At 37.1% G+C, this 24,499-nt stretch overlaps 2 protein-coding genes across 2 annotated transcripts; both read left to right on the top strand.

Moving 5' to 3' along the window:
• LOC149702764 (excitatory amino acid transporter-like) lies at positions 1 to 4,183 on the top strand. The gene is made up of 8 exons (XM_089866672.1): positions 1 to 368; positions 1,146 to 1,365; positions 1,438 to 1,580; positions 2,073 to 2,199; positions 2,261 to 2,494; positions 3,052 to 3,246; positions 3,319 to 3,453; positions 3,539 to 4,183. The coding sequence occupies exons 1-8, from the start codon at positions 116 to 118 to the stop codon at positions 3,714 to 3,716; spliced, it is 1,485 nt and encodes a 494-aa protein (XP_089722798.1). The 5' UTR covers positions 1 to 115; the 3' UTR covers positions 3,717 to 4,183.
• Positions 4,184 to 20,899: 16,716 nt separating this feature from the next.
• On the top strand, positions 20,900 to 24,003 carry LOC149702763 (sodium-dependent multivitamin transporter-like). Its single transcript, XM_089867148.1, has 11 exons — positions 20,900 to 21,268; positions 21,345 to 21,437; positions 21,489 to 21,608; positions 21,674 to 21,828; positions 21,885 to 22,025; positions 22,419 to 22,461; positions 22,506 to 22,713; positions 22,779 to 22,933; positions 22,996 to 23,189; positions 23,826 to 23,877; positions 23,950 to 24,003. The coding sequence occupies exons 1-11, from the start codon at positions 20,900 to 20,902 to the stop codon at positions 24,001 to 24,003; spliced, it is 1,584 nt and encodes a 527-aa protein (XP_089723274.1).
• Positions 24,004 to 24,499: the final 496 nt, after the last annotated feature.

Raw genomic sequence — 24,499 nt, 5'->3', positions numbered from 1 at the left:
TCTGCTAAAACGGACTGTCTTCACTCGAAGAAAGAGGCAAGAAGACCTCGCTTCTTGAGGTTTTCGGTACAATCAACGTTTAGGTCCGGACGTCTTTTCGCTGTAGTACCGTGACATGGCCCAAACGGAAGACGGAATTTACGTGGCTTCACCACCTAGGTGGAAGCGAATAGCCTTGTGGCTTAAAAAGGAATGGCTACTACTGGCTACCGTGTTGTGCGTCATTTTGGGGATTACCTTGGCTTTGGCCCTACGTACGACAAAGGTGGATGAGGATGTGCTTAACGTGGTCAAGTTACCGGGATATATCTTCATGAGTTTGATGAAGATGTTGGTACTGCCCATCATGATCTCCAGTGTCATTTCCGGTAAGTATTTTATTGGTAGTAAGTAACGTGCGAATAATTAGCTATCATCGAGCGTAAATCAAAAGGAACATAATTCCCATAAAATCTTCGGCAAGAAATTGGAACTAGGTATGACAATAAAGCTCTTTTGAGACGATACCACTTTTGACTCAACTAGTTAAAAATTTGAGTCAGGAAAATTTGGTCAGTGATCAATTTTTAATACGGTGATTCAACTTGTCCAACTTCTGGTCACTGTTCACACTTCCCAACCAGTTTAGTCAACTCAATTTGACTCATCTAAATGAGTCTAAAAGTTGTATCGTCTGAGAGGGCCTTTAACGTCACAAGAGAGTGGGTGACTAAACCGAGAAATTTCCAAGATAATAGGCCTACATGATAAGAACGACCCATGTCTATCTTTGGGTGAATAATTAATGCTCTGACAACGTTTACATTCTAAAATGTGATTATTAACTACGGGTTTGATTCCGGGGTATCCTGCGCAGTAGCCTAACGCTACAGCACCAGTGGATAGCTTATAAGTATTTAAAATAAAGCGCTAAACCAGTAATGCAGGCGTCATTCAGACTAACTGTGTATCGTAGTGAATACACAACTGATACCGTAATTAGCTAAGTATACGATTAAAAACAAAATTGAATTTCTCCTGCTCCCATCGCGGTATCGTCGATACTCTAAGATATCAGATAAAGATGAATATATAGTTTAGAGATAAGTACTTCTGTTTATCATGTCTGGGTATTACATGAACTTTCTTTTACTTGTTGTTAACAGGCAGCGCGACTCTGACTGGAAAAACGCAAGGAAAGGTGGCTATAACCACCATAAGCTACTTCGTAATTACGAGCTTCATCTCATCCCTCATCGGCTTAGTCTTAGTTGTTTCGGTGCACCCCGGCTCCTCTCAAATTCGCGACATGGAAGTCAAAGACTTGGGTATCGGAGATTACGCGTACCATACAAGAATCTTGGACACCTTACTGGATATGATCAGGTATGCATACCTCAAATTCTGAATTGCTACGTTCAAAACTGTCAATATAGCATTCGATTCAATCGTAAACAGAAACGCATTCCCGGATAATTTGGTGCAAGCGTGTTTCCGCCAAGAATACACCAAGTACGAGGAAACAATTAAACAAGTTAACGATTCGGAAATTGTAAACATGAACAAGATGGTTTCAAAAAGATTGGGCGTTAATTCTTTGGGTAAATTTTTACCAGCAAGTTATATATTTCCTTTGGCAAGAAGACTATAGCCTTTCTAAAATATTATTCTTATTAAATGCAACCCAATTACACTAAAGTATGCCATATACACAACCTTATGCTGGTAGTGTCATCAAAGAGAATATACCAATATATTCTCTTTGGTGTCATGGTACCTGATCCTATGAGATTAAAAACGAGAGGAACGAAAATAGTTTTAGTCTAAGTACTGAAAAGCTTTGCTGAAACAATAAGTAAGACCAGAAGTATAAAATACTTCTATAATCCCATTCTGCTAAGAATAATTATTAAGTGGCACCGAGTTTTAACTATTGTTATTGTCAATACATATTGAGGGGAAGAAGGTCCCATGACCCGCGTACATCTTGTCATAGACTATGACGTTCTCATAACAAAAGTTCTTGCAAAAGGAAATAGTTTTTCGCTTGGTTATATTCTGGTATACTGAAGGTGAGGTATTTAAATTCCCAGGCCTTATCACCTTTTGCGCAATATTTGGTGTGTCAATGGGTGCTATGGGTGAGCAAGCTATGATCATGAAACAATTCTTCATTGCCCTTGATCGCATTGTCATGAGACTGGCGCTTACAATTCTATAGTAAGTTCTAATTGCGCGTAAAAAATAATAGTAAATAACAATGAGTTTCAATAATAAACAGCGCCATGCCTTTGGGAGTAATCAGTTTGATCACAGCTAACTTCTTACAAGCCGGAGACATAGTCTTGCTAATAAACCAACTGGCCCTTTTCATGGTCACCGTGTTCCTAGGACTTGGTTTGGAATTGTTTGGACTACAACCATTACTGTACTGGATTGTAACCAAAAAGAACCCTTTCAAGTACATGTGGCATTGTTTGGAGGCGGCTATTACTGCGTTTGGCGTGTCATCAAGGTCAGTTTCTAATCATATCAAGATACCATAATACCATAATACCTGAGAACGTATGAAAACTCGTCTTAGATTACCAAAGGCGCCTACTTTAGAAACGGGTTGTTGTATGCTTTCCAATATGGCGGTAATGCATGTGGCAACAGGGAATGGTGACGAAATATCATATGAGATTAAGGCATTACATTTCAATTCTAGCTTTGAACAACAGGTCTACCATGTAGGGGACATGGATCATATAGACAGTAATTTAAGTTACGCTATATAAGAAATAATTAAACCCGAAGTTACCCAAAAAATAGTTTAAACATCTAGACCCATTATAAACTATAACACATTTGGGACACATATTCCTAAGGATAATTTTTCTGTTGACCTTTTCGATGCAAAAAAGGGGGTAGGCAGCCCTCAGTACTGGGACATACACATTGCCGTCACTACGCACTCTCATGATACAAAAAACGAGAGAAGGCAAAGTTTTACCCCTGTGTCTTTCCCTCTTAGTAAGATCGAAGAGGTCTATTGCACGTAAGACTTACTTTTTAACACCGTCATTTCAGTTCCGCGGCACTTCCGGTGACTTTGCGATGCGTTGAGGAAAAATGTAAAGTGGACAGTAGAATAAGTCGTTTCGTGATACCCATTGGTGTCACTGTCAACATGGACGGAACGGCACTGTTTATAACCGTGGCCACTATTTTCATAGCACAGATTAACAACGTGACCATCGGAGCTGGGGAAGTTATTGCTTTACTGTAAGTTGGTACTTTCAGTTTTTTAAACACCAGTTGATAACATTGGCTCTTTGGATGACTTGGGACACACAGACTTACTGCGACGGCGGTCAGTATCGCGACATCTTCGGTACCAAGTGCATCAATCTTCTTGATGGTTATGACGTTATCCGTTGTTGGAGCACCAGTTGAGGACATCAGTTTCATAGTGGCTATGGAATGGATATTGTAAGTTTCCCTCCATTTCGGTTATTGTCTTCTTTTCTGTTTGGGGTTGAATGAGTAACATTTGAACGCGTTTAAATTTAAAAAGGGACCGTAGTCGTACAGTTAACAACGTTATGGGAGACGCATTCGCTTGCGGCATAGTCAATCACATTTGCCAAGAGGAACTTGAGGGAGCAGCACCACCTCCAACCGAGTTTGAGATGGAACCCATACCGATGCCTCTACCGCGCAAACTAACCAATCCACATATTCATTCTAATTAATATGTTGAAATCAAAATATTTTAAATTAAATACTTTTGTAATTAACACCCTTACAAAAATTAAGAGTCAAATTCTGCTCAATGGTAGTTAAAAACACGAATATTCTATTGAGTAGATGACCAAAAAGGTTTGTTTAGCCAGGTAAGGACACGAGGATGGACTTTGAAAGATCCTTCCTACTTAAGTCGAATGTCATTGTAATAACAAATTTATTGTCTTAGTTCCCTACGCGTTGACGTCATAGACCCTGCGTATTTAGCGCTTAAGTAGTAGGGATCTTTTTAAAATTTCTCGTCTCGTGTCCCAGCTTGCCTAAACAGACGGCACAAAATTCTATTATATTTTTTAAATCATTCTGCATGTAAATGCCTCCAATACTCACTCGTTTTGAGAAGGAAAAAAAATTAAATGTTTTACGAATCACAACATGATGTATATTTTTAACCAATTAAAAAATGTGTTATCTATATCGTCTTAAGAAAAATTTTCATCAGAGTAGATACACAGCAAGTACACTACACTGGCATCAACTCCATGCCATAAGGTATTGGCGCGAAATATTTTTACCACCTGGCCGATATTTTCATACTCGTACTATAAGCACTCTGAATTTTTTATTAATTTAAAAGCCTTTCTTCAAACATACGTGTAATTATTTCAGTCTTTTCTCTTTGTCATCGAGGCAAGGAAGTCGCCGAAAGGTAAATATAATTATTCTAATAGAAGAAAATTATTTTTGAGTTCGGCTTCGTTGACGACAAAAAGATGAACACCATGGGAAATTCTGGCACCGTTCCTACTATGTCCGAAATGCCACAATCGCCAGATTCTGTACTAGAAACAACCACAGAAATAGATCAAAGTTTGTGTAGCCCACCTCTACAGCAAGCTTGTTCCGAGTCCAATGAAGATAAGAGTCTCCAAAGAAATTCAGTTGAACCTGCGTCAAGTTTGGATGATTTCGTGCAAGTATGTGATCCAGCGGCTATTCAGATCATTCTACAGTCCATTCTGGATATGGTGGAAGACATTACTCTCGATTCCTCAGAGCGTGATGCGGAACAAAAGGATTTTTCACCTTCATTAAATCCAAAAACGGAAACTGAATTCAGGTCATCGGCATCATCGGATATCGATAGCTCCATGGAGATGTCAACAGAGCCAATGCTAACCAAACCACCTGTCGATTCCAGCCCCAAGAAACGTGATTCCGGCTCGCCTAGCGTTTCATACCATTTGTTGGTAAAAGAATCGAGTCCCAAAATGTCGCCAATCAGTAACAATTCCAATCAGACGCATGAATCAGGCTGCGATTCGTTATTGTTCAGTGAATATCGCGAACTTAAGGACAGTCCGTGTGATCCGGTGTTCAACAAGACCTTCAAGGAGTTGGAGTCAGTTAGTTTTTCTGATGGCTCCGAACCATCGAGCAACTCTTTGAATCATTTGAAGGTTCAACCGTCCCCCGACACTTGTCCTGATTCAGAAAATACAAGACACTCGTTATCAAAGATGATGGAGAATTTGAAGATACAGCCGTCACCAATCGAAGATTTACAAAAAGAAGAACCGCTTAATGTTGATGAAGTAGCCAAGAAACTTGAATACCACGATTTCACCCCTATGATACCGAAATCGGCAATCGAAGTGCCAACGCGATTTCTATTCAATCATAGTGCATATAACTCTACAGTTTCTAATAACCCAAAATCTAGCGATGGATCATTGGAAATTTTCTCGCCTGACACAGAAAATAACCCTCCTGAAGAATCCGAAGTTGGAGCAACAGCAGAGCCTATACAAGCATTACGTACTAATCCAGTTTCAGCCGTTATAGCTCATTTGAAGTCCAGAGTCGAACCTCTATCACCGAAAAGCGTATACTTCAACAAGCCGACTTTGACGAAGGACAAACCGAAGGTCAAGTCCGGAATGGTCAAACCTATTCCAAAGACGGCTGCCATTGCTCCTTCAGTTACAACTGGTGTTAGGCCACAAATAAGCAAACCACGAACGAATTCTACTGGGAATGCGAAACCAACTGAGGCACCAGCAACTTCAGCACTACCCAAGAAATACAAATTCGATCTTACCAAGAGTGTTTACGCGCCAAAAACCGTTCCAAAGCCAAAAGGAAATGAAGCTACGTCATCTACCAAACCAAGACCAGCAATTGCATCATCGTCCCAAGCTAAACCGCCTACTGCCAAAACGGGTCTGGTCCAGAAAACTACTGGCGCTTCAGCTGCTAAATCAGTACCTACCACGAATCGCGGAGTTCCAGCAAAAACCACGCTTAAAAGCGTTTCATCAAAGATCGACACCGGCCTTAAGAAAAACAAACAACAATAATAATAATAAATGATATAAGTTAAGATTGTTCTATTTTAGTTCCATATTTTTGTCGAATGGTTTTGGTTTTACCTTTTTTGAATTCGTATTCTTTTCATAGAAATATAATTATTTGCTTGGATTTCTTACAATTTTCGTTTAATATATATTTTAGTTCCGAATAAAATTTAAGTGATCTTCGTGAACTAGTTTTGGTTTTTATCAATTTTAATATTACCTACGATCAGGTGGATTACCATAAAATTAAACTAATTAAAATACTTCATGTTTGAAATTTAGCCCTAGAAACCACATTAACAAGAATTATACCGATTAAAATCTACTTAAAACACTACAGTCTTCGTTTCGCTAATGCTAAAATCTTGAAGGCACACCACGTATCTTGTCGCGAAGCCTTAATTACAGACAAACATAGTTTACCACTGTGAATGGACACTAGACATTTTGAATAAATGATTTTGAGATATAATATCAAGGTGAACTATATTTCAGACACTTCCCACCCCTCCATTTAGTACCCTTGCAGGTATGGGGCATTGACCCACAATAAACATGTTTAATTTTAACATTAAATTTTCTCCGTTACAATAAAATTAAAATAAAACAATTTTTGTCTCCTTTTTAGCTCGAGGCTATATGACTATCTCGGTTTTTTTCATTCATTCGTAATCTCACGCTTGTAATGAAATTATGATATATTGAGTAATTGGCCTTGAATAACTCGTTCCACGTCTTAACATTTATCCAAGCTGGGGTTCAATCACTAGTAGACGTTGTTTCAAGGACCCATCTTGGGATACTACAACTGCATAGGAACATACAAAGTTTAGGAATTTAAGGATTGGAATTTTAAGAATAACAGGTTTTCAAAAACGTGTGAAGATTTCAACTCGCTCTTACACTTTCTCGTACTTAATGATTCAAAAATGCATTTTCGGGCGACAGTTTCATTTGCCTACTACTACCACCTCATAATGATGCAGGTTACATGTACGAAGATATGAATTATTCAAAACATTTTTTGAAAACTACATTAAGTAAGGTGTGTCATCGGTCGTCCGTAGAGTGTATAAGGTAAGTTATTCTACGTCATGTGCCCATGAATGCATTTGTGACGTCACAGATTAGTACAATCTATAACTAATTCCGATTTTGTTTAGGTAAAAACATTTTCACATCTGAATTTGTTTTGTTTTTTTCAGGTCAAAAATGAGATCATGTTCATCTTTGAGCTAAAAAAGATAGAAAGTAAATGACCTTTGAGAAAAACGTTTCCTTATACGTAGTTAATTTCCTTAAATATTACTCTACTGTGGCCGCTAGCTATCAGCCAATTAAAAACAGCTCAGCTTCATGAAGTTCAATTGTCAGCATGTACAAAATTGCAACTAACACCCCTTTACTTGCTTCTAATATTTAAATTTAAGTCAGGTTGTTGATCAAAACTCCCTTTGTAAGTCAAAAGAAGTAATACAGAAACCAACATTGAGATAAAAAATGTGTAGGCCCATTTTAATGGCTTCAATTTCGTCGTTAGTAGCTGTAACAAACTATGTAGACGACGAAAATGTCACCATTAAAAAGTGGTATCGGTATATTGTGGTTAGAAATTTATACATAAAAAATTATACAAAAAAGAAAGAACAAAGAAAAAAACAAACTAAATTTCATAATTGTACAAAAAGTATTTAGTTTTCCCGGATAATCTGTAACAAGGGATAGAATTCGAGTGAAAAAGAGTTTATTTTAGTTTCGCGAATCTACTTTGACGGTTGTGTATTGTTAAAGTGCCTGAAGTTACCAAGAAGAAATAGCTGGACAAACTTAAAAACAGGTAAATTATATAAATTTTTTATATAGCAAATATGGTGTTAATGGAAAGGCAATTTTCTAATATGATTCCCCATAATTATTTGCACGGTTATTGGGTTATTATGGTTCAAAACTTTACAATAAATTAAGTACTTCTCTTCGAGAGAAGTGTGCAACAAAGAGGGGTAATTGTAACATGATTCTTCCTGAAATCAGAAAACTTACTAAAACGAATCACGTACGCGATAAATAATTCCCTCGTCATTACTCTATTAGCGCTTAACTATTTGCCAAGGTAAGCTTATGAATTTTTGTCCCAAATCAAGACGAGGTTTATGGCTTGATTTCTGAGGATTTAGTACCAAACAGTTATAGAATTCACCCTAGCACGGTGCGATGCCCATCTGAAGTTTGATGAGAAGGACAGCAAACAAAAAGGGTGAGCCTTGGAAGAATCATGTTACTTAACTAAGAGAATAGAGAGTGTCATCCTTCTTCTATTATTCCCTTCTGGTATTATTGCTCGGTCCACTTGTCTCTCTCACTGAGAATCCAACCATACAACCAGAAGAGTAAGACTTTAACAAAGAACAAGGGAAGAGTTAGGGGTTCATTGATTAGTTTTTCCAAGAAAGAAGTAGGTTCCCGCGTCAATATTTAATTCTCAAATCTCGTGACCAGTGGTCAGTAGAAATAAAAATAAAAAATCAATGAATTAAAGGCGACCAAACTCACTGTGCATGTGCATTGGTACTGTTGTTCTTGACCCACTTACCAAAACGCCGGGTTAGGTAGAGTTAAATCGATAAAAACGCGCCTCTTCCCATATGAAAGAACTCATACCATCGTGTGAAGTCGACCATGAAGCACCTTTATACTTATATACCTTAACATTTAAATAATGAGCGTTTATAACAGGTGCAGCCGTACTGTACCCACTATATTTTGCAATAACTTGTACTTAGATTTAAACGATCAATTATGATAACAGTTTAAGACATTAAACCGTAAACTTAAAGTAATTTGGATTTTAAAAGTATAAATAAACCGTTAATATCGGTTAAGCACGCGTTCAAATATCCCGGAACATAATGTAGTCTACCAGTCACCAAGCCATAAGGTAGGTAATGAAAAAAATAACCCATTCAAAAACAATACAAGCTGAAGTCAAAGATACTAAGACCTTGCAGACAGTTAAATCGATATAAATAACTTCTATGAAATGAAAATTTGGCAGTAAATCAAATAGTTTTTATCTGCATCGTTCAGTGTTGGTTGTGCTATATATAATTATGAGTATAGAGACATGAAAAAAAACCTAGTTGGAAATTACATTATATACCAGCAATTAATAACAACTGTTCTTAAGTTCAAATTTAATTTAGCTTTGAGGAAAATAAGTAATCAAAGTGTAAGTGAAAGATTGTTTTAAATTGACCTTTATGAAAATGGCGGGGGGGGGGGAAGTCTTGTGTGCTTGATGACGAAACATCCGGTATGTAAGTGGACCCAAAGACATTAGATAAGACTTCAACGTTACCAGTCCTAAAAAATCCTTATGTTTGAAGCCATTTCTAAGGTCTTTAGTGTCCACAAACCATGTTTCGACATAAAAACATACTTTATTTTACCTCCCCCCACCCGACTTTTGGAAATGGTGTAATGTAGTACTTACAAATCGCGATTACAAGTAAAACCCCTATCATGACAACAACCCTTCTTTAAGAAAATTTGTATTACGACTAGGTGAAATGACATATGAAAACCTACTGTTATTCAATGTTCATTTATGCTACCACGCGAATTTTTTTTCCCAAATTTTGTGACTCGTTTATATGTAAATCGATGCGTGTAGAAGTTTCATGACAGACGATGCCAAATGAAACGAGGAACTTTTAATTTATAACTATCAAATTTCACTAACGGCCTTTTGATATCGCTTGATTGTTCCATAGTTATTCCAACCAATGGAAAACGTGCCAAACAACAACATTTACTTAGAGTAAAGGTTGCCACGATGAAGCTTTGCGTTTTAAAATACCACACGCAAAGCTTGTTTAAAGTTTCGAATATTTTTTTCAGTTGGGACCTATAAAAAAATGTTCATAACTTTGAGTCCGAAGACTTACTTGGAATGGCCCGATTATTCGGTCATCATTTTGGTCCTGGCTTTATGCACCTTCTTGGGTTTTCATTTTCGACAAAAAAAGAAGAAACAACCTGAACAAGAGGACAGTGGTGGATTAATGGAATTCGTTTTGGCCAGTCGTAATCTGTCAGTCTTCCCCGTGGCTGTGTCTATCACGGCTACGTCACTGTCAGCATTCTCCTTGACCAGCGTCACCGGGGAGTTGTATCTCTACGGTATTCAATACTGCATCGAGTACATTGGTATATTTCTGGGTAGTGTCTTTGCCGCTTACTTTATTGTCCCAATATACCGAGAATGTCAATATGTTAGCGTCTTCGAGGTAAGTTTATCAAAGCAAAAACTTAATATTAACATCGATGAATTGATCTTACAATTTGCCTCGCAGATAATGGAGAAAAGGATGAATCGTACAATGAGGAAGGTTTTTTCAATGGCGTACATCCTCCAAAAGGTTGGCAAGGCTGGGTTATAATCACGTGGTACAATTCTTCAAAGTACTTTACCTTTTAAAAACGTTACAGTTGCTCTTCCTGGCGTTAGTTCTTCACCTTCCAGCTTTGTCATTGATGACCTTGACAAAATTCGATTATCGTATTACCACTGTGATACTGGGTTTCGTTTGCACACTATATAGTACACTGGTAGGCTATTATTTTGCACAAGGACTCTGCGTGGGCAGAAAATTATTAAAAGTTGTTATATTTTCAGGGTGGACTTCGAGCTGTCGTTTGGACTGACGTAATTAGTTCATTTCACTACAAATTGAACAAAAGTCTAATTGTTTACATATCCTAGGTTGTTCAAGCCGTTCTCATGTTCGTAACGTTGTTGATGGTTGCCATACAAGGAATGGTCAAAATTGGAGGTATTGGTGAACTATGGAATCAATCGGTAGAACACGAATTTGTCACTTCTATAAAGTACGGAGTCGTTTATATCCAATAACTTCCCAACTTTGATGGATATCATTACAAAACAGTTTTTACGAAGACTACACGACAAGATACAGCTTTTGGTCCGCCTTAGCTTTTGGCTTCCTTTGGTCCTTAGACCTGTTCATGGTCAATCAAGCCTTAGTACAAAGAATTTTTGGTGCCCATTCGGACAAAGCCGCGCAAAGGTAAGTTAAACCATCAACCTCGAAATGGCTTAAACTACCACAAAAAAGAGCGGTTCTGTAAACATTAACACGATCAATCTTAGGTCGGTTATATTTGGAGGTTTCCTAAGCCTTGTTTTCGGTGTTGCCATCGCCTTAACCGGAGGAGTACTCTACATCTACTACAGAGAATGTGATCCCATGAAGTTCCCTGGCTTTACAGGAGTCAATCGAATTGATCAGGTTAGAAAATTTCAATTCGTTGGTAGAAACGTTCAGCCAGCTCAATTATTCGCGAGGTAAAATTCGTGTATGCATAATGGCTTGTCTAGCTCTTCAAAGATATGTTGAGAAAATGGCTACACAATGATTCCAATAAGGTGCAAGTATACTTGTCAATACCTATATAATTTTGCTCCATAGCTTTTCGTTTACGCCATTGGGGACCTATTTCTCGAGTACCCTATCCTGAAGGGCATTGCCATTTCTGGTATCATAAGCGCTTCCTTGAGCACATTCTCCTCATTCGTCAATTCCTTCGCGGCTGTTACTTTGGAAGACTTTGTGAAACCCATGTTCCCCAAAATTTCACGAAATGAGAATGCTAGTTTACTGATATGTATGGGGTTAAGTAAGTAAATACCTTTGCAATCTTTGAGGTTGGTTAAATTTACGATTGGATTACAAATTCGTTCTAGGCATGGTGTATGGGATCATACCAATTTTTGCCAGTTTCCTAATACCATTGATTGGTAATGCGGTCAAAGCTTTAGGTGTTATTAATGGAGTCTTTGGAGGACCTCTGGTAGGATCGTCATTCCTTGTACTATTCTGGAAACGAACCAACGTCAGGGTAAGAAATTCAATTAAATTTTCCTCGCTTTTGGTTGAAAATTGGAGAGTATTACCAGATGTAAATAGGGGGAAGTACTTATCTCCAGCTTAAGCTAGTATAAGGCGTCCCTTTCTGGTATTACGGGTTGATGTTTCTATATAACACCATTTCCTCCACTTAGTCTTGCGTTGGTTCCCTCTTAATCGGTATTGCATTCAACGCGTGGATTATAGTGGGCAGTTTCGTCCACAAACCTAAAAGATCATTTAAAACTCTTGGACTTTCAACTGACAAGTGCGACATGGATGGCACTTTAGATTTTACGGAGATGTTTACCAGTAACGCTAGTAATGTAACCCGTCCAGGTACTAATTCCACCAGTTATGGAACTGAAGAAAGGTAATTAATATTATAATTTCACTATAGTAAAACGTGAAAAAAATTAAACATTTACCATTTCAGCTACTTCACGCCTTTGTACAAAATATCATTTATGTGGTACCCAGCCATTGGTTTTATGGTTACCTTACTGATTGGAGCATTGTTAACTAAAATTACGAGTAATTAATTTGTGATAATTTCAAGTATTTTTGTTAGGCCTAATATTAATTACTTTCTTTCAATTTCAGTCAAGAATGATATTCCAAGAAAAGATTCTCAAGTGTACTTAGACGTTAAAAATAATAAGATTAGCGAGACCGGAAGTGCAGAAACGATAGCGTTGGTTCCAGCTTAATAATGACTGTTTTAAAATTAATAATTTATATTTGTTGATGTTTTACATAATACACGTTCTTAACAATTTAATAACGAGGTAATAAAATTGTTTATTTCGGATCCGAGTATCTTATTTCTTAACTAAGTTAGAAAGCAAAATAGAAATCAAGTAATTCGAACAATAAACAAATAAAAAGTAAGGATGGCATGCTTTTCGACACTAGGCCTACTACATACAGCAATTTCTATCGAAGTGTCTTTAAAACTTCATTGCACTACAGCATTCTTTTACTCCAAGGTAACAGCACATTTGCTAATTACTACTTTCTATTATGTTTTAATATTAGAGATAATAGAAATCATTACGTCCCCACACCTCATAATTATGACGTCTTTCTAACTGTGATTTCATTGGTTGTTAGGCTGGTGTATGGTAATACGTTAATGATTAATATAGCTGTTCCGAAAAATCCACCTAGATTTGTTGAGAAAACGACTGTACACAATTATTCCTATATCCTGTATGTATTCCTGAAATAACAGCCCTAAAAAACCCAAAGAAGCTTCAAAAACGTTAATATGTAAAAAGGAATTCACCTGTTTTAAAATAATTTAAATTGTTTATGACGTGAGAATAAAATGGGAAAAAATTATACTCCTAAAACATTAATCTAAACGACAATAGAGATGGTTTTTAATTGCAGAATTTCTCGTTTGCTTAACTTCCTTGTTAATCTACCTAGAACCAGGAAATGTTATCAGCCGGTATGAAATGAACGTATTAACAGAGCCAAATCTTCATGCATTAAGCGTTAATAAAAAACTTCAGGGGTAAATAGTTAAGATACGAAAATATATTGAACCAATCTAAGGAATCTATCAGAATTTTGCGAACTATAGGCCTAATAAAACACGAGTCTTAGAACAAAGGAAAATAACGCGCTGTTAAATTTTTAAGATTACTCATGACTTTTCTTTGTAAAAAAGAAAACAAAAAAATAAACACGAAAGTATAAAAAACACGCTTACCTATACTAAAAGTAAATATTTCCCAAATACACGTAAAATATATTCTGAAACATTATCTTAGTAAAGAACAATTGGGTAATAGACGATCAAAGTCTAAATAACTTAATAAGAAGAAATAAATTTTCTTTCAATCACTTGTCAGTTACTTCTGTTTCTTAAGCCGGTGCGTGCCAAAGGAGTTTGTTCCAACGATGTCGTTTCACTTAGATTGGTCTGATTACACAGTCATCACTTTAGTACTTTTAGTCTGTTCCTTGTTGGGTTTATACTTCAAACGCAAGTACAGCCACGCTGATCCACTCCGGAGAGATGGTCTATCCGAATTCCTGTTTGCCAGCAGAAGTCTCTCCGTTCTTCCGGCTGCAATCTCCATTGGTGCCACATCCATGTCCGCTTACTCTTTAACAGGAGTAACAGGTGAATTGTATCTCTACGGATTTCAACACGCCCTCGCGTACATCTCCTTGATATTCAGTATCGGATTGGGGGCATACTACTTCATTCCTGTCTACCGAGACGCCAAGTGCATCAGCGTATTTCAAGTAACAATCGAATCACAATGTATAGAAATAAAACATTTTTCTTCATAACTTTGTGGCTTCATTTCAGTTGGTTGAAGATAGGTTCGACGGATCAGTACGCCGTATTTTTAGCTTCTTCTACTTAATAAATCGCTTGATGTTCTTAAGTATGGTTCTCTACCTTCCGGCATTATCTTTGACAACCATTACACCATTTGATTATCGACTAACTACTTTCGTATTGGGATTTGTCTGTACGGCCTACAGTTCTTTCGTAAGTTCCATAGTTTACAGTTCTTTTTCTATTTAAAGAATATTTGATGCATTTCAATCATTACAGGGAGGTTTCCGTACCGTGATTTGGACCGACATTTTACAATGGTTTTTGATTCTGTTTACCTTACTGATGGTCATCTTCCAAGGAGCAACGCGTATGGGTAGTGTGGGGGACATTTGGCAAAAATCATTGGATAACGGTTTTCTCACAACGGTTTAGTAAGTAAAATTTAAGTTTTGTCAATGTCTGTGAGAGGAAGCGGCCCTAACCCACTTTTTTTACTAACTTTTACAGTTGGACTGAGGGTGAAACAACGCGGTACTCGATCTGGGGCCCGATTGTTGGCAGTCTCTTTGGTTCCGTGGATTATTTCTTAATTAACCAAGCCATGATTCAAAGGGTATTAGCGGCCAAGTCCGATACTGTTGCCAGAAAGTAAGAATTAGCAAAAACAAAAATGAAGCTGACCCTGGGTAGAATCATGTTACATAACTGTAGTATTAAGAGGATACAGAGCGTCATCCTTCTATTACCCCCTTCCGGAATTAGTAATTGTGGTAAAACAAAGTCAAATTCCTTTCCTCGCGCAGTTCCATGATTCTTGGAGCCATCATTCTGTCCCTAATGGGATTACTCCTAATGGCCGGTGGCGCTGTTATGTATATAATGTACAACTCCTGTGATCCGCTGCAGTTTCCGGAAATCAGTGGCGTTAAGAGAGTCGATCAGGTAAAAGAAAATCATTGATGATATTTTTGTCCGCATTATCTAAAACTGTTTACGTACCCTAATTTCAGCTCTTCGTCTACGCGATCGGTGACTTGTTTAAGGATTATTCATTTCTTAAAGGTGTTGCGATATCTGGTATAATCAGCGCCTCACTGAGTACTTTTTCGTCTTACATAAACGCGTTCGCTGCTCTAATACTCGACGATTTTCTCAAACCAATCTTTCCCAAGCATACCATGAACGAAAGTTTTAATGTCAAGATATGTATTGGCATAAGTAAGATTAATGCAAATCACTTTAGTCATAAATTCATAAGATATGTTCCATAAGTTTTTTCACTGGTTACTGAGAGCTTGTCATGAAGTGACTTAGGTAAGCTTCTGTCAAATGCTTAGTACAGACTAAATAGCAAGATGGACTGCAAAACCGCGTGTAGTCAATTCTGGCGTCGTTCTCGAACTAGCTCCCAGTAAGTCTCTAGCATTACGAAGTATTGTTAGTGTTATACTTATGGACCATATCTTATGAACTAATGCTTCGATGGGTTATTTCAGAAGTATTATTATTATTTCAGAAATTAAGGTCTAAAGTGTATATGTCTTCTAGGTTTCTTTTGCGGATGTTTGGCAACGTTTCTAAGTTTTCTAATGCCCTTTTTCGGCAATGCCGTGAGAGCTTTGGATATAATATTGGGCAGTTTTCGTGGACCAATGGGTGGCGTTGCTGTACTTGTCTTCTTTTACAAGAAGCTAACCAAGAAAGTAAACAAAACATTATCCATGCACTCTCCTGAGTACGATACATGAATTGCGTTTTTCTAGGCATGCTTGTTTGCGTTGGCAGTTGGAATGTTGTTCATGGCATTCATTATTTTGGGGAACCTTTTGTATATCCCTACACCAAATTACTCATCTCTGTCTCATACTACCGACGGCTGCAAGGACTTCGACATTTTGGAAATAAATTGGGTGGACAATTCAACTGACACGGAAAAGATCAATTTCACAATAGTCGAGGACATATTGGAATACGGAAATCAAACCTCAGTTCCGGTCAAAGTCAAAGATGGGTGAGGTTCTTTTAAGAAATGAGGACTTAGCCTTTTCTGAACTAATGCGTATTTGGGGTATTTTTGCAGAGTGTTCTATCCTTTCTTCAAGATATCTTTCATTTGGTATAATACCATAGGTTTTTTCGTCAGTTTTTTAGTTGGTATTATCTTTTCCGAGATTTCAATTACTTGCCAAGGTTGGAAAAGTTAATTATTAACTCCGTATCCATGAATATTCAAGTAACTTTCCCTTTACAGACAAGGAACGGCCAACCAAAGTTCAAAGGTCATACTCGCAAGTTGAAGACAGGCAAGTTTTGAAATCCAATAATTATTTACCGAACAACAATGTGCGTTTATTTGTAATTTTTTATAGGAATTCTGACGAAAAACGAATAACGGAAAATATGGAATTAATTTAATAATTTTTTTTAATTATTTATATTTGTGTAATTTAATAATAATATTATTAATAATAAATTAAAACTTTAATAAAGTTCGATAACATAGGCAAGGCTTTTACTATTTAAAACCCTTTCCGGTTTAACAGGTGGAATATAAATATCAACACCTACATATAAAAAAGGTGTTGCACGATCACAAATAACGTACTTGTCGTTTTCAGTCGGTTTCACTAGCTTCAAACTCTGGTAGTTTGTCTAGGCAAAAAAGGCTAGGCCCTATACTGGAACGGTCAGATTACTACTTCATAGCTTTTGTACTTGGTAGTTGCGTTCGTTTACTCAAAAGTCTCCAGCTCTAACAGGTGTTAATGTAAATATAAAACCGTACTTGTGAATGAAATAGCGTACCCTAGCAATCTCTGCATCAAAAACTTATTCAGCGTCGGTTATACTCGTTGGCAAGCCATGGCAACAACTTTAAGCAAAAAAACCTATCTGGAATGGCCAGATTACGCTTTCATAGCCTTTGTACTTGGTAGTTGCGTTTGTCTTGGTTTGTACTTCAAACGAAAGAACACGAAAGTCCGTCATAGTGGAGAAAGCAAGCTGTCCGACTTCTTATTAGCCAACCGCAGTTTGTCCATTCTCCCGGCAGCATTTTCAATCGGGGCCACTTTGATATCACCAGTTACTCTCACCGGAAGTACAGGAGATATGTACGTTTACGGGGTACAATACGTGTTTCTGTTCGTCGGTTTGTTTCTTGGAATCTTACTTGTGGCATTCACGATAGTACCAGTATATCGTCGGACAAAATACGTCAGTGTTTTTGAGGTTAGAAAATAAACGAGCTCTTGCACTAGCACCATGCAGCGTCAAAGTTTGTCAAAAGATAACTTCAAAATGTATCTTAGTTAATAGAAGAACGTTTCGACGGCAGCGTACGGCGTCTATTTTCCTTCATTTACATAATTTATAAAGTAAGGTTAAACACTCAATCTTCTATGTATATAAACAATCGTTTTATTGTATGCAAGTAACCACATTTTCAATCCAGCTCATGTATTTGGGTTTGGTACTTTATCTTCCTGCGCTATCATTGACCACTGTAACACCTTTCGATACTCGAATAACTACGTGCGTCCTAGGGCTCGTCTGTACCGTCTACAGCTCCTTCGTAAGTGCCAATTAAATTCAGTTTCCCAACAAGTATCCTAACGTAACAGACCAATGAAAACGCAGGGTGGTTTCCGTACGGTAGTTTGGACCGATGTCCTGCAGTTTATCCTGTCCATGGCCGCTCTACTAATGATTCTCTTCCAAAGTCACGTCCGGGTGAATAGTTTAAGCCACCTTTGGCAAAAATCATTAGATAATGGTTTCCTCACATTAATTGAGTAAGTGCACTATTTCACATCGTTTGAGACTAATTTTTAATTCAATACGTTTACAGTTTGACTGAAAATGACACGACCCGGGCTTCAATTTGGGCATTGTTCTTTTACGGACTTGTAGTAGCACTGGATATGTTTCTCATTAATCAAGCCATTTTACAAAGAGTACTTGCCACCAAGTCAAACAAAGTCGCCAGAAAGTAAGTCTGCATTTAATTGAACGGTATTATTTGAAAATGATTAAAAATATATAGTTCGGTCATAGCGTCTGGCGTGGTCATTTTTGCATTGCAAGTCGCAGTTACAGCAGTCGCTGCGGTACTTTATATCACTTATGGACAGTGCAACCCTCTCGCTCTCCCTGAACACACCGGTGTAGAAAGGATTGATCAAGTAAAATACTAATCAGATCAGATGAAGAATAAAATTGCTATAGTTTTATTAAAACTACAAATAAGAATCCATTTAAGACCTAAGAACGTATTTAAAACGTTCAAAGGTCATTTCATACTTGGGAATAGAAAAAATTAGATCACCATAGTCTTATTCAATTCTTGAACATCCTTAGGCTTTCTAGATACTTGTCAATGTTGGCAATCTTATCATGAGTGTGGGAGTAATTCCAAGTTTGCATTACATTAAATTGATTATCGTATTATCAGGTGTTTACCTACGCCATCGGTGATTTGTTTAGAGATTATCCAGTTCTGAAAGGTGTGGCCATTTCTGGAGTCATTAGCGCGTCTCTCAGTACATTCTCATCGTTTATCAACGCATTTGCGGGTCTAGCGTTAGAGGACTTCATCAAACCACTCTTCCCCAAATTCAATGAAAATGAAAAGTGGTCCGTCACGTTGTGCATTTGTTTAAGTAAGGATTATACGCTAATCCAAAGCAACGTGATCACAAAATAATAATTGGTCATCGTTCTATAGGTTTCTTCTTCGGTATCTTGACCACCATGATCAGTTTTCTCATGCCCCTTATGGGTCACGCTGTGAAAGCTATTGGAATCATGAACGGTGTATTCTCTGGACCATTGGCCGGAGTAGCCTTACTTGTCCTGTTTTACAAGAAACTAACGAAGAAGGTGAAGAATCACAACTCTAACCCTAACTATAAGCCATAACTAGTTGTTATTACAGCTTTGCCTGTTTAGCTTGGTGGTGTCTATGCTCTTTAATTCGTGGATAATCACTGGTAACTTCTTATACGCCTCCGAAGGAAAATACATTACGCTGGAACATTCTTTTAACGACTGTAAGGACAATTACTCCGGTGTCAACTCGACAGTGAATATGCTTAACTCTACACGAGAGTTCGCACCAGAAATAAAAAGGTAAGTTGGTAGTTAAGAAGCAGTAAATCTAGAAGTATATAATACTTCTCTTCGAGTGAAGTGTACCACAAAGCTGGGTAATTGTAACATGATTCTTCCCAACATTGGAACATTTGAAGCAAGGTTACTAAACCGAATCACATACGCGATAAATAGTTCCCTCATCATTACTTTATTAGCGCTTAACTATTTGCCAAGGCGCGCTTGTATGTTGTTGATCCACGTCAATGCGTACCAAACCTTTAAAGAATTTACCCCACAGTGCGATGCCCATCTGAGGATTGAATAACAGGAAAGAAAACATTAAGGGTGAGCCTGGGAAGGATCATGTTACATAACTAAAGTATTAAGAGGATATTGAGTGTCATCCTTCTTCTGGTAAAACAATTTAACAATAAACCTTATCTTTGAAGTGTCTTCCTTCCATTGTACCAAATTTCTTATATGTGGTATAATGTTATTGGATTTGCATTAAGCATCATTGTTGGTGTAATGCTTTCGGAAATTTCGAATTTGTTCAAAGGTTGGTTTCACATATTTATGTAACTAAGAAACCTTCTAATTGTGATCTATTCCAATTTACAGCTAGCCAATTGACACGAAATGTTTTCAGAATGGAAACAGAGTCTTCGAATATGTAAGTGAATACCTAAACAAAGGAGCCCACAAAATACGCTTGCTTTAAAATGTTTGCAAATATTTTTAACAGGAATCGTTCAAATGGAAACTGCCAATCAGAAGCTTTACCATTAACAACGACTAAAATTTAGATAAACAACTGAAACTGATATTGTCATACGTAATTTCTAATTGAAAAACTGAAAAATCGAATGCCTTATTTCAATTGATAAACTGTACTTCTTATATTCCATGAAAATAATTTATTTTTGAATTACCCCAATTCGCATTAATCTAATGATATACTTTATATAAATTAATAAAGCGTATAAAAGTATAAAAAAATGTTGACCATCTTTTAATATTTTTTAACGGCAATGAAGATCATTATTATTATCGGTTTAATATCATCATATTTCTCTTCGAGAGAAGTGTACCAAAAAGGGGGTTTTCTATGCAGTACATTTATTGTGCTTTGCACGAAAATGTGGAAAATTTGCCATCTGAACACAACTACCATTAGGCCTACTTTGCTGCGTTTGATGGAACTCTTTGTCCAACAACAAAGTGCGTTTATTTGTAAATTTTATTTTAATTCTGAAGGAAAACATGGAACGGAAATAACTTGTTATTTTTAATCTTATCTTAATTGTTAATTATAAATTATCAAAATCACAACGAATACGTTAAGTCCATCAAAGAATGCCATTTTACGTTAACAATTTTATTGTTAAAAATCGTACTTTAACAGGTGTTAACTTAGACAGCAGACAGTACTTCTACGTAAAATACAGTACCCTCGCAAACTCTCTATCGTCAACTCACATACCGTTGTTTGCACACCCTATCAAGCCATGGCAACAACTTTAAGCAAAAAAACCTATCTGGAATGGCCAGATTACGCTTTCATAGCCTTTTTACTTGGTAGTTGCGTTTGTCTTGGTCTGTACTTCAAAAGAAAGAACACGAAAATCCGTCAAAGTGGAGAAAGCAAGCTGTCCGAATTCTTATTAGCCAACCGCAGTTTGTCCATTCTCCCGGCAGCATTTTCAATCGGGGCTACTTTGATATCACCAGTTACTCTCACCGGAAGTACAGGAGATATGTACGTTTACGGGGTACAATACGTGTTTATGATAGTCGGTTTGTTTCTTGGAATCTTACTTGTGGCCTTCACGATAGTGCCAGTATATCGTCGGACAAAATACGTCAGTGTTTTTGAGGTTAGAAAATAACTGATCTCTTTCACCAGCACCATCGTCAACGTTTGTCAAAAGCTAACTTCAAAATTTATCTTAGTTAATAGAAGAACGTTTCGACGGCAGTGTACGGCGTCTATTTTCCTTCATTTACATAATTTATAGAGTAAGGTTAAACACTCAATCTTCTATGGTATATAAACAATTGTTTTATTGTATGCAACTAACCACATTTTCATTCCAGCTCATGTATTTGGGTTTGGTACTTTACCTTCCTGCGCTATCCTTGACCACTGTAACACCTTTCGATACTCGAATAACCATATGCGTTCTAGGATTCGTCTGTACCGTCTACAGCTCCTTCGTAAGTACCAATTAAAATCAGTTTCCCACCAAGTATCCTAACGTAACAGACCAATGAAAACGCAGGGTGGTTTCCGTACGGTAGTTTGGACCGATGTCCTGCAATTTATCCTGTCCATGGCCGCTCTACTAATGATTCTCTTCCAAAGTCACGTCCGGGTGAATAGTCTAAGCCACCTTTGGCAAAAATCATTAGATAATGGTTTCCTCACATTAATTGAGTAAGTGCACTATTTCACATCGTTTGAGACTAATTTTTAATTCTATACGTTTACAGTTTGACTGAAAATGACACGACCCGGGCTTCAATTTGGGCATTTTTATTTTACGGATTTATAGTAGCAATGGATATGTTTCTTATTAATCAAGCCATTTTACAAAGAGTACTTGCCACAAAGTCAAACAAAGTTGCCAGGAAGTAAGTCTGCATTTAATTGAAAGGTATTACTTGAAACTGATTAAAAATATATAGTTCGGTCATAGCGTCTGGCGTGGTCATTTTTGCATTGCAATTCACAGTTACAGCAGTCGCTGCGGTACTTTATATCACTTATGGACAGTGCAACCCTCTCGCTCTCCCTGAACACACCGGTGTAGAAAGGATTGATCAAGTAAAATACTTATCAGATCAGATGAAGAATAAAATTGCTATATTTTCATTAAAATTACTAATAAGAATCCAATTAAGACCTTAGAACGTATTTAAAACTTTCTTGGGTCGTTCCACACTTGGGGGAAGAAAAACGTAGATCACTATAGTCCTATTTTATTATTTAACATTCTTATGCTTTCTCGATACAACTTGTATTAGCTATCATAAGGACAATGTTGGCAATCTTATCATGAGTGAGGGAGTAATTCCAAGTTTGCATTATTAAATTTGTTTTCGTATTATCAGGTGTTTACCTACGCCATTGGTGATTTGTTTAGAGATTATCCAGTTCTTAAAGGAGTAGCCATTTCTGGAGTCATTAGCGCGTCTCTCAGTACATTCTCATCGTTTATCAACGCCTTCGCGGGTCTAGCTTTAGAAGACTTCATCAAACCACTCTTCCCCAAATTCAACGAAAATGAAAAGTGGTCCGTCACGTTGTGCATTTGTTTAAGTAAGGATTATACGCTAATCTGAAGCAACGTGATCACAAAATAATAATTGGTCATCGTTATACAGGCTTCTTCTTCGGTATCTTGACCACCATGATCAGTTTTCTCATGCCACTTATGGGTCACGCTGTGAAAGCTATTGGAATTATGAACGGCGTATTCTCTGGACCATTGGCCGGAGTAGCATTACTTGTCTTGTTTTACAAGAAACTAACGAAGAAGGTGAAGAATCACAGCTCTAACCCTATTGTTTAACTATAAGCCATTACTAGTTGTTATTACAGATTTGCCTGTTTAGCTTGGTGGTTTCTATGATTTCTAATTCGTGGTTAATCACTGGTAACTTTTTATACGCCTCCGAAGGAAAATACACTACGCTGGAACATTCCATTAACGACTGTGAGATCAATTACTCCGGTGTCAACTCGACAGTTCATATGCTTAACTCAACACGAGAGTTCGCACCAGAAATAAAAAGGTAATTTGGTAGTCAAGAAGGAGTTGAACCAGTATATATTACTCTTCATTGAGAGAAGTGTATCATACCACATAGCGGGGTAGTTGTAACATGATTCTTCCCAACATCAGAAAATTTGAGCAAGGTTACTAAACTGAATGCCATGGGCTATAAATAGTTCCCTCATAATTAATCTATTGGCGCTTAACTATATGCCCAAGGCGCGCTTGTGGATTTTTGTCCCACGTCGAGACAATCAAGGCTTGTGGATTGATTGCTGAGGATTTAGTAACAAACAGTTATAGAATTCACCCCATCTCGGTGCGATGCCCGTCTGACGTTTTATGAGCAGGAGAGCAAACAAAAAGGGTGAGCCTGGGAAGGGAAGAGTCATGTTACAAAGTATTAAGAGGATACAGAGTGTCATCCTCCATCTATTATCCCCTTCTGGTAAAACAAATTATCAATAAACCCTATCTTTGAAGTGTCTTCCTTCCATTGTACAAGATTTCTTACATGTGGTATAATGTAATTGGATTTGCATTAAGCATCGTTGTGGGTGTAATACTTTCAGAAATTTCGAATTTGTTCAAAGGTTGGTTTCACACCTTTATGTAACTAAGAACCCTTCTAACTAGGAACTATTCCACTTTACAGCTCGCCCAAAAATACGAAATGTTTTCAAAATGGGAACAGAGTCTTCGAATATGTAAGTGAATGCCTAAAAAGAAGGTCCCACCCAATACGCTTGCTTTAAAATGTTTACATATATTTTTAACAGGAATCGTTCAAATGGAAACTGCCATTCAGAAGCTTTACCATTAACCACGACTAAAATTTAGATAAAGAACTGAAGCTGATATTGTCATGTGTAATTTCTAATTTCTAATTTCTAATTGAAACACTGAAAAATTGCATGTCTTATTTCAATTGATAAATTGTACTTTACTGTTCATATTCCAAGAAAATAATTTATTTTTGAATTACCCCAATTCGCATTAATCTAATGATATACTTTAAATAAATTAATAAAGCGTATAAATGTACAAAAAAATTGTTGACCATCATCATACTTCTCTTCGAGAGAAGTGTGCCAAAAAGGGGGTTGTCTCTGTAGTACATTTATTGTGCTTTGCACGAAAATGTGGAAACTTTGCCATCTGAACACAACTACCATTAGGCCTACTTTGCTGCGTTTAATGGAACTCTTTGTCCAACAACAAAGTGCGTTTATTTATAAATTTTATTTTAATTCTGAAGGAAAACATGGAACGGGAATAACTTGTTATTTTTAATCTTATCTTAATTATTAATTATAAATTATCAAAATC

Source organism: Phalangium opilio, unplaced genomic scaffold, assembly GCF_054372755.1.
Source record: "Phalangium opilio isolate 3A_F unplaced genomic scaffold, DU_Popi_V2 ptg000017l_1, whole genome shotgun sequence".
Lineage (NCBI taxonomy): Eukaryota > Metazoa > Arthropoda > Arachnida > Opiliones > Phalangiidae > Phalangium > Phalangium opilio.
This window is presented reverse-complemented; position numbering and strand designations above follow the sequence as displayed.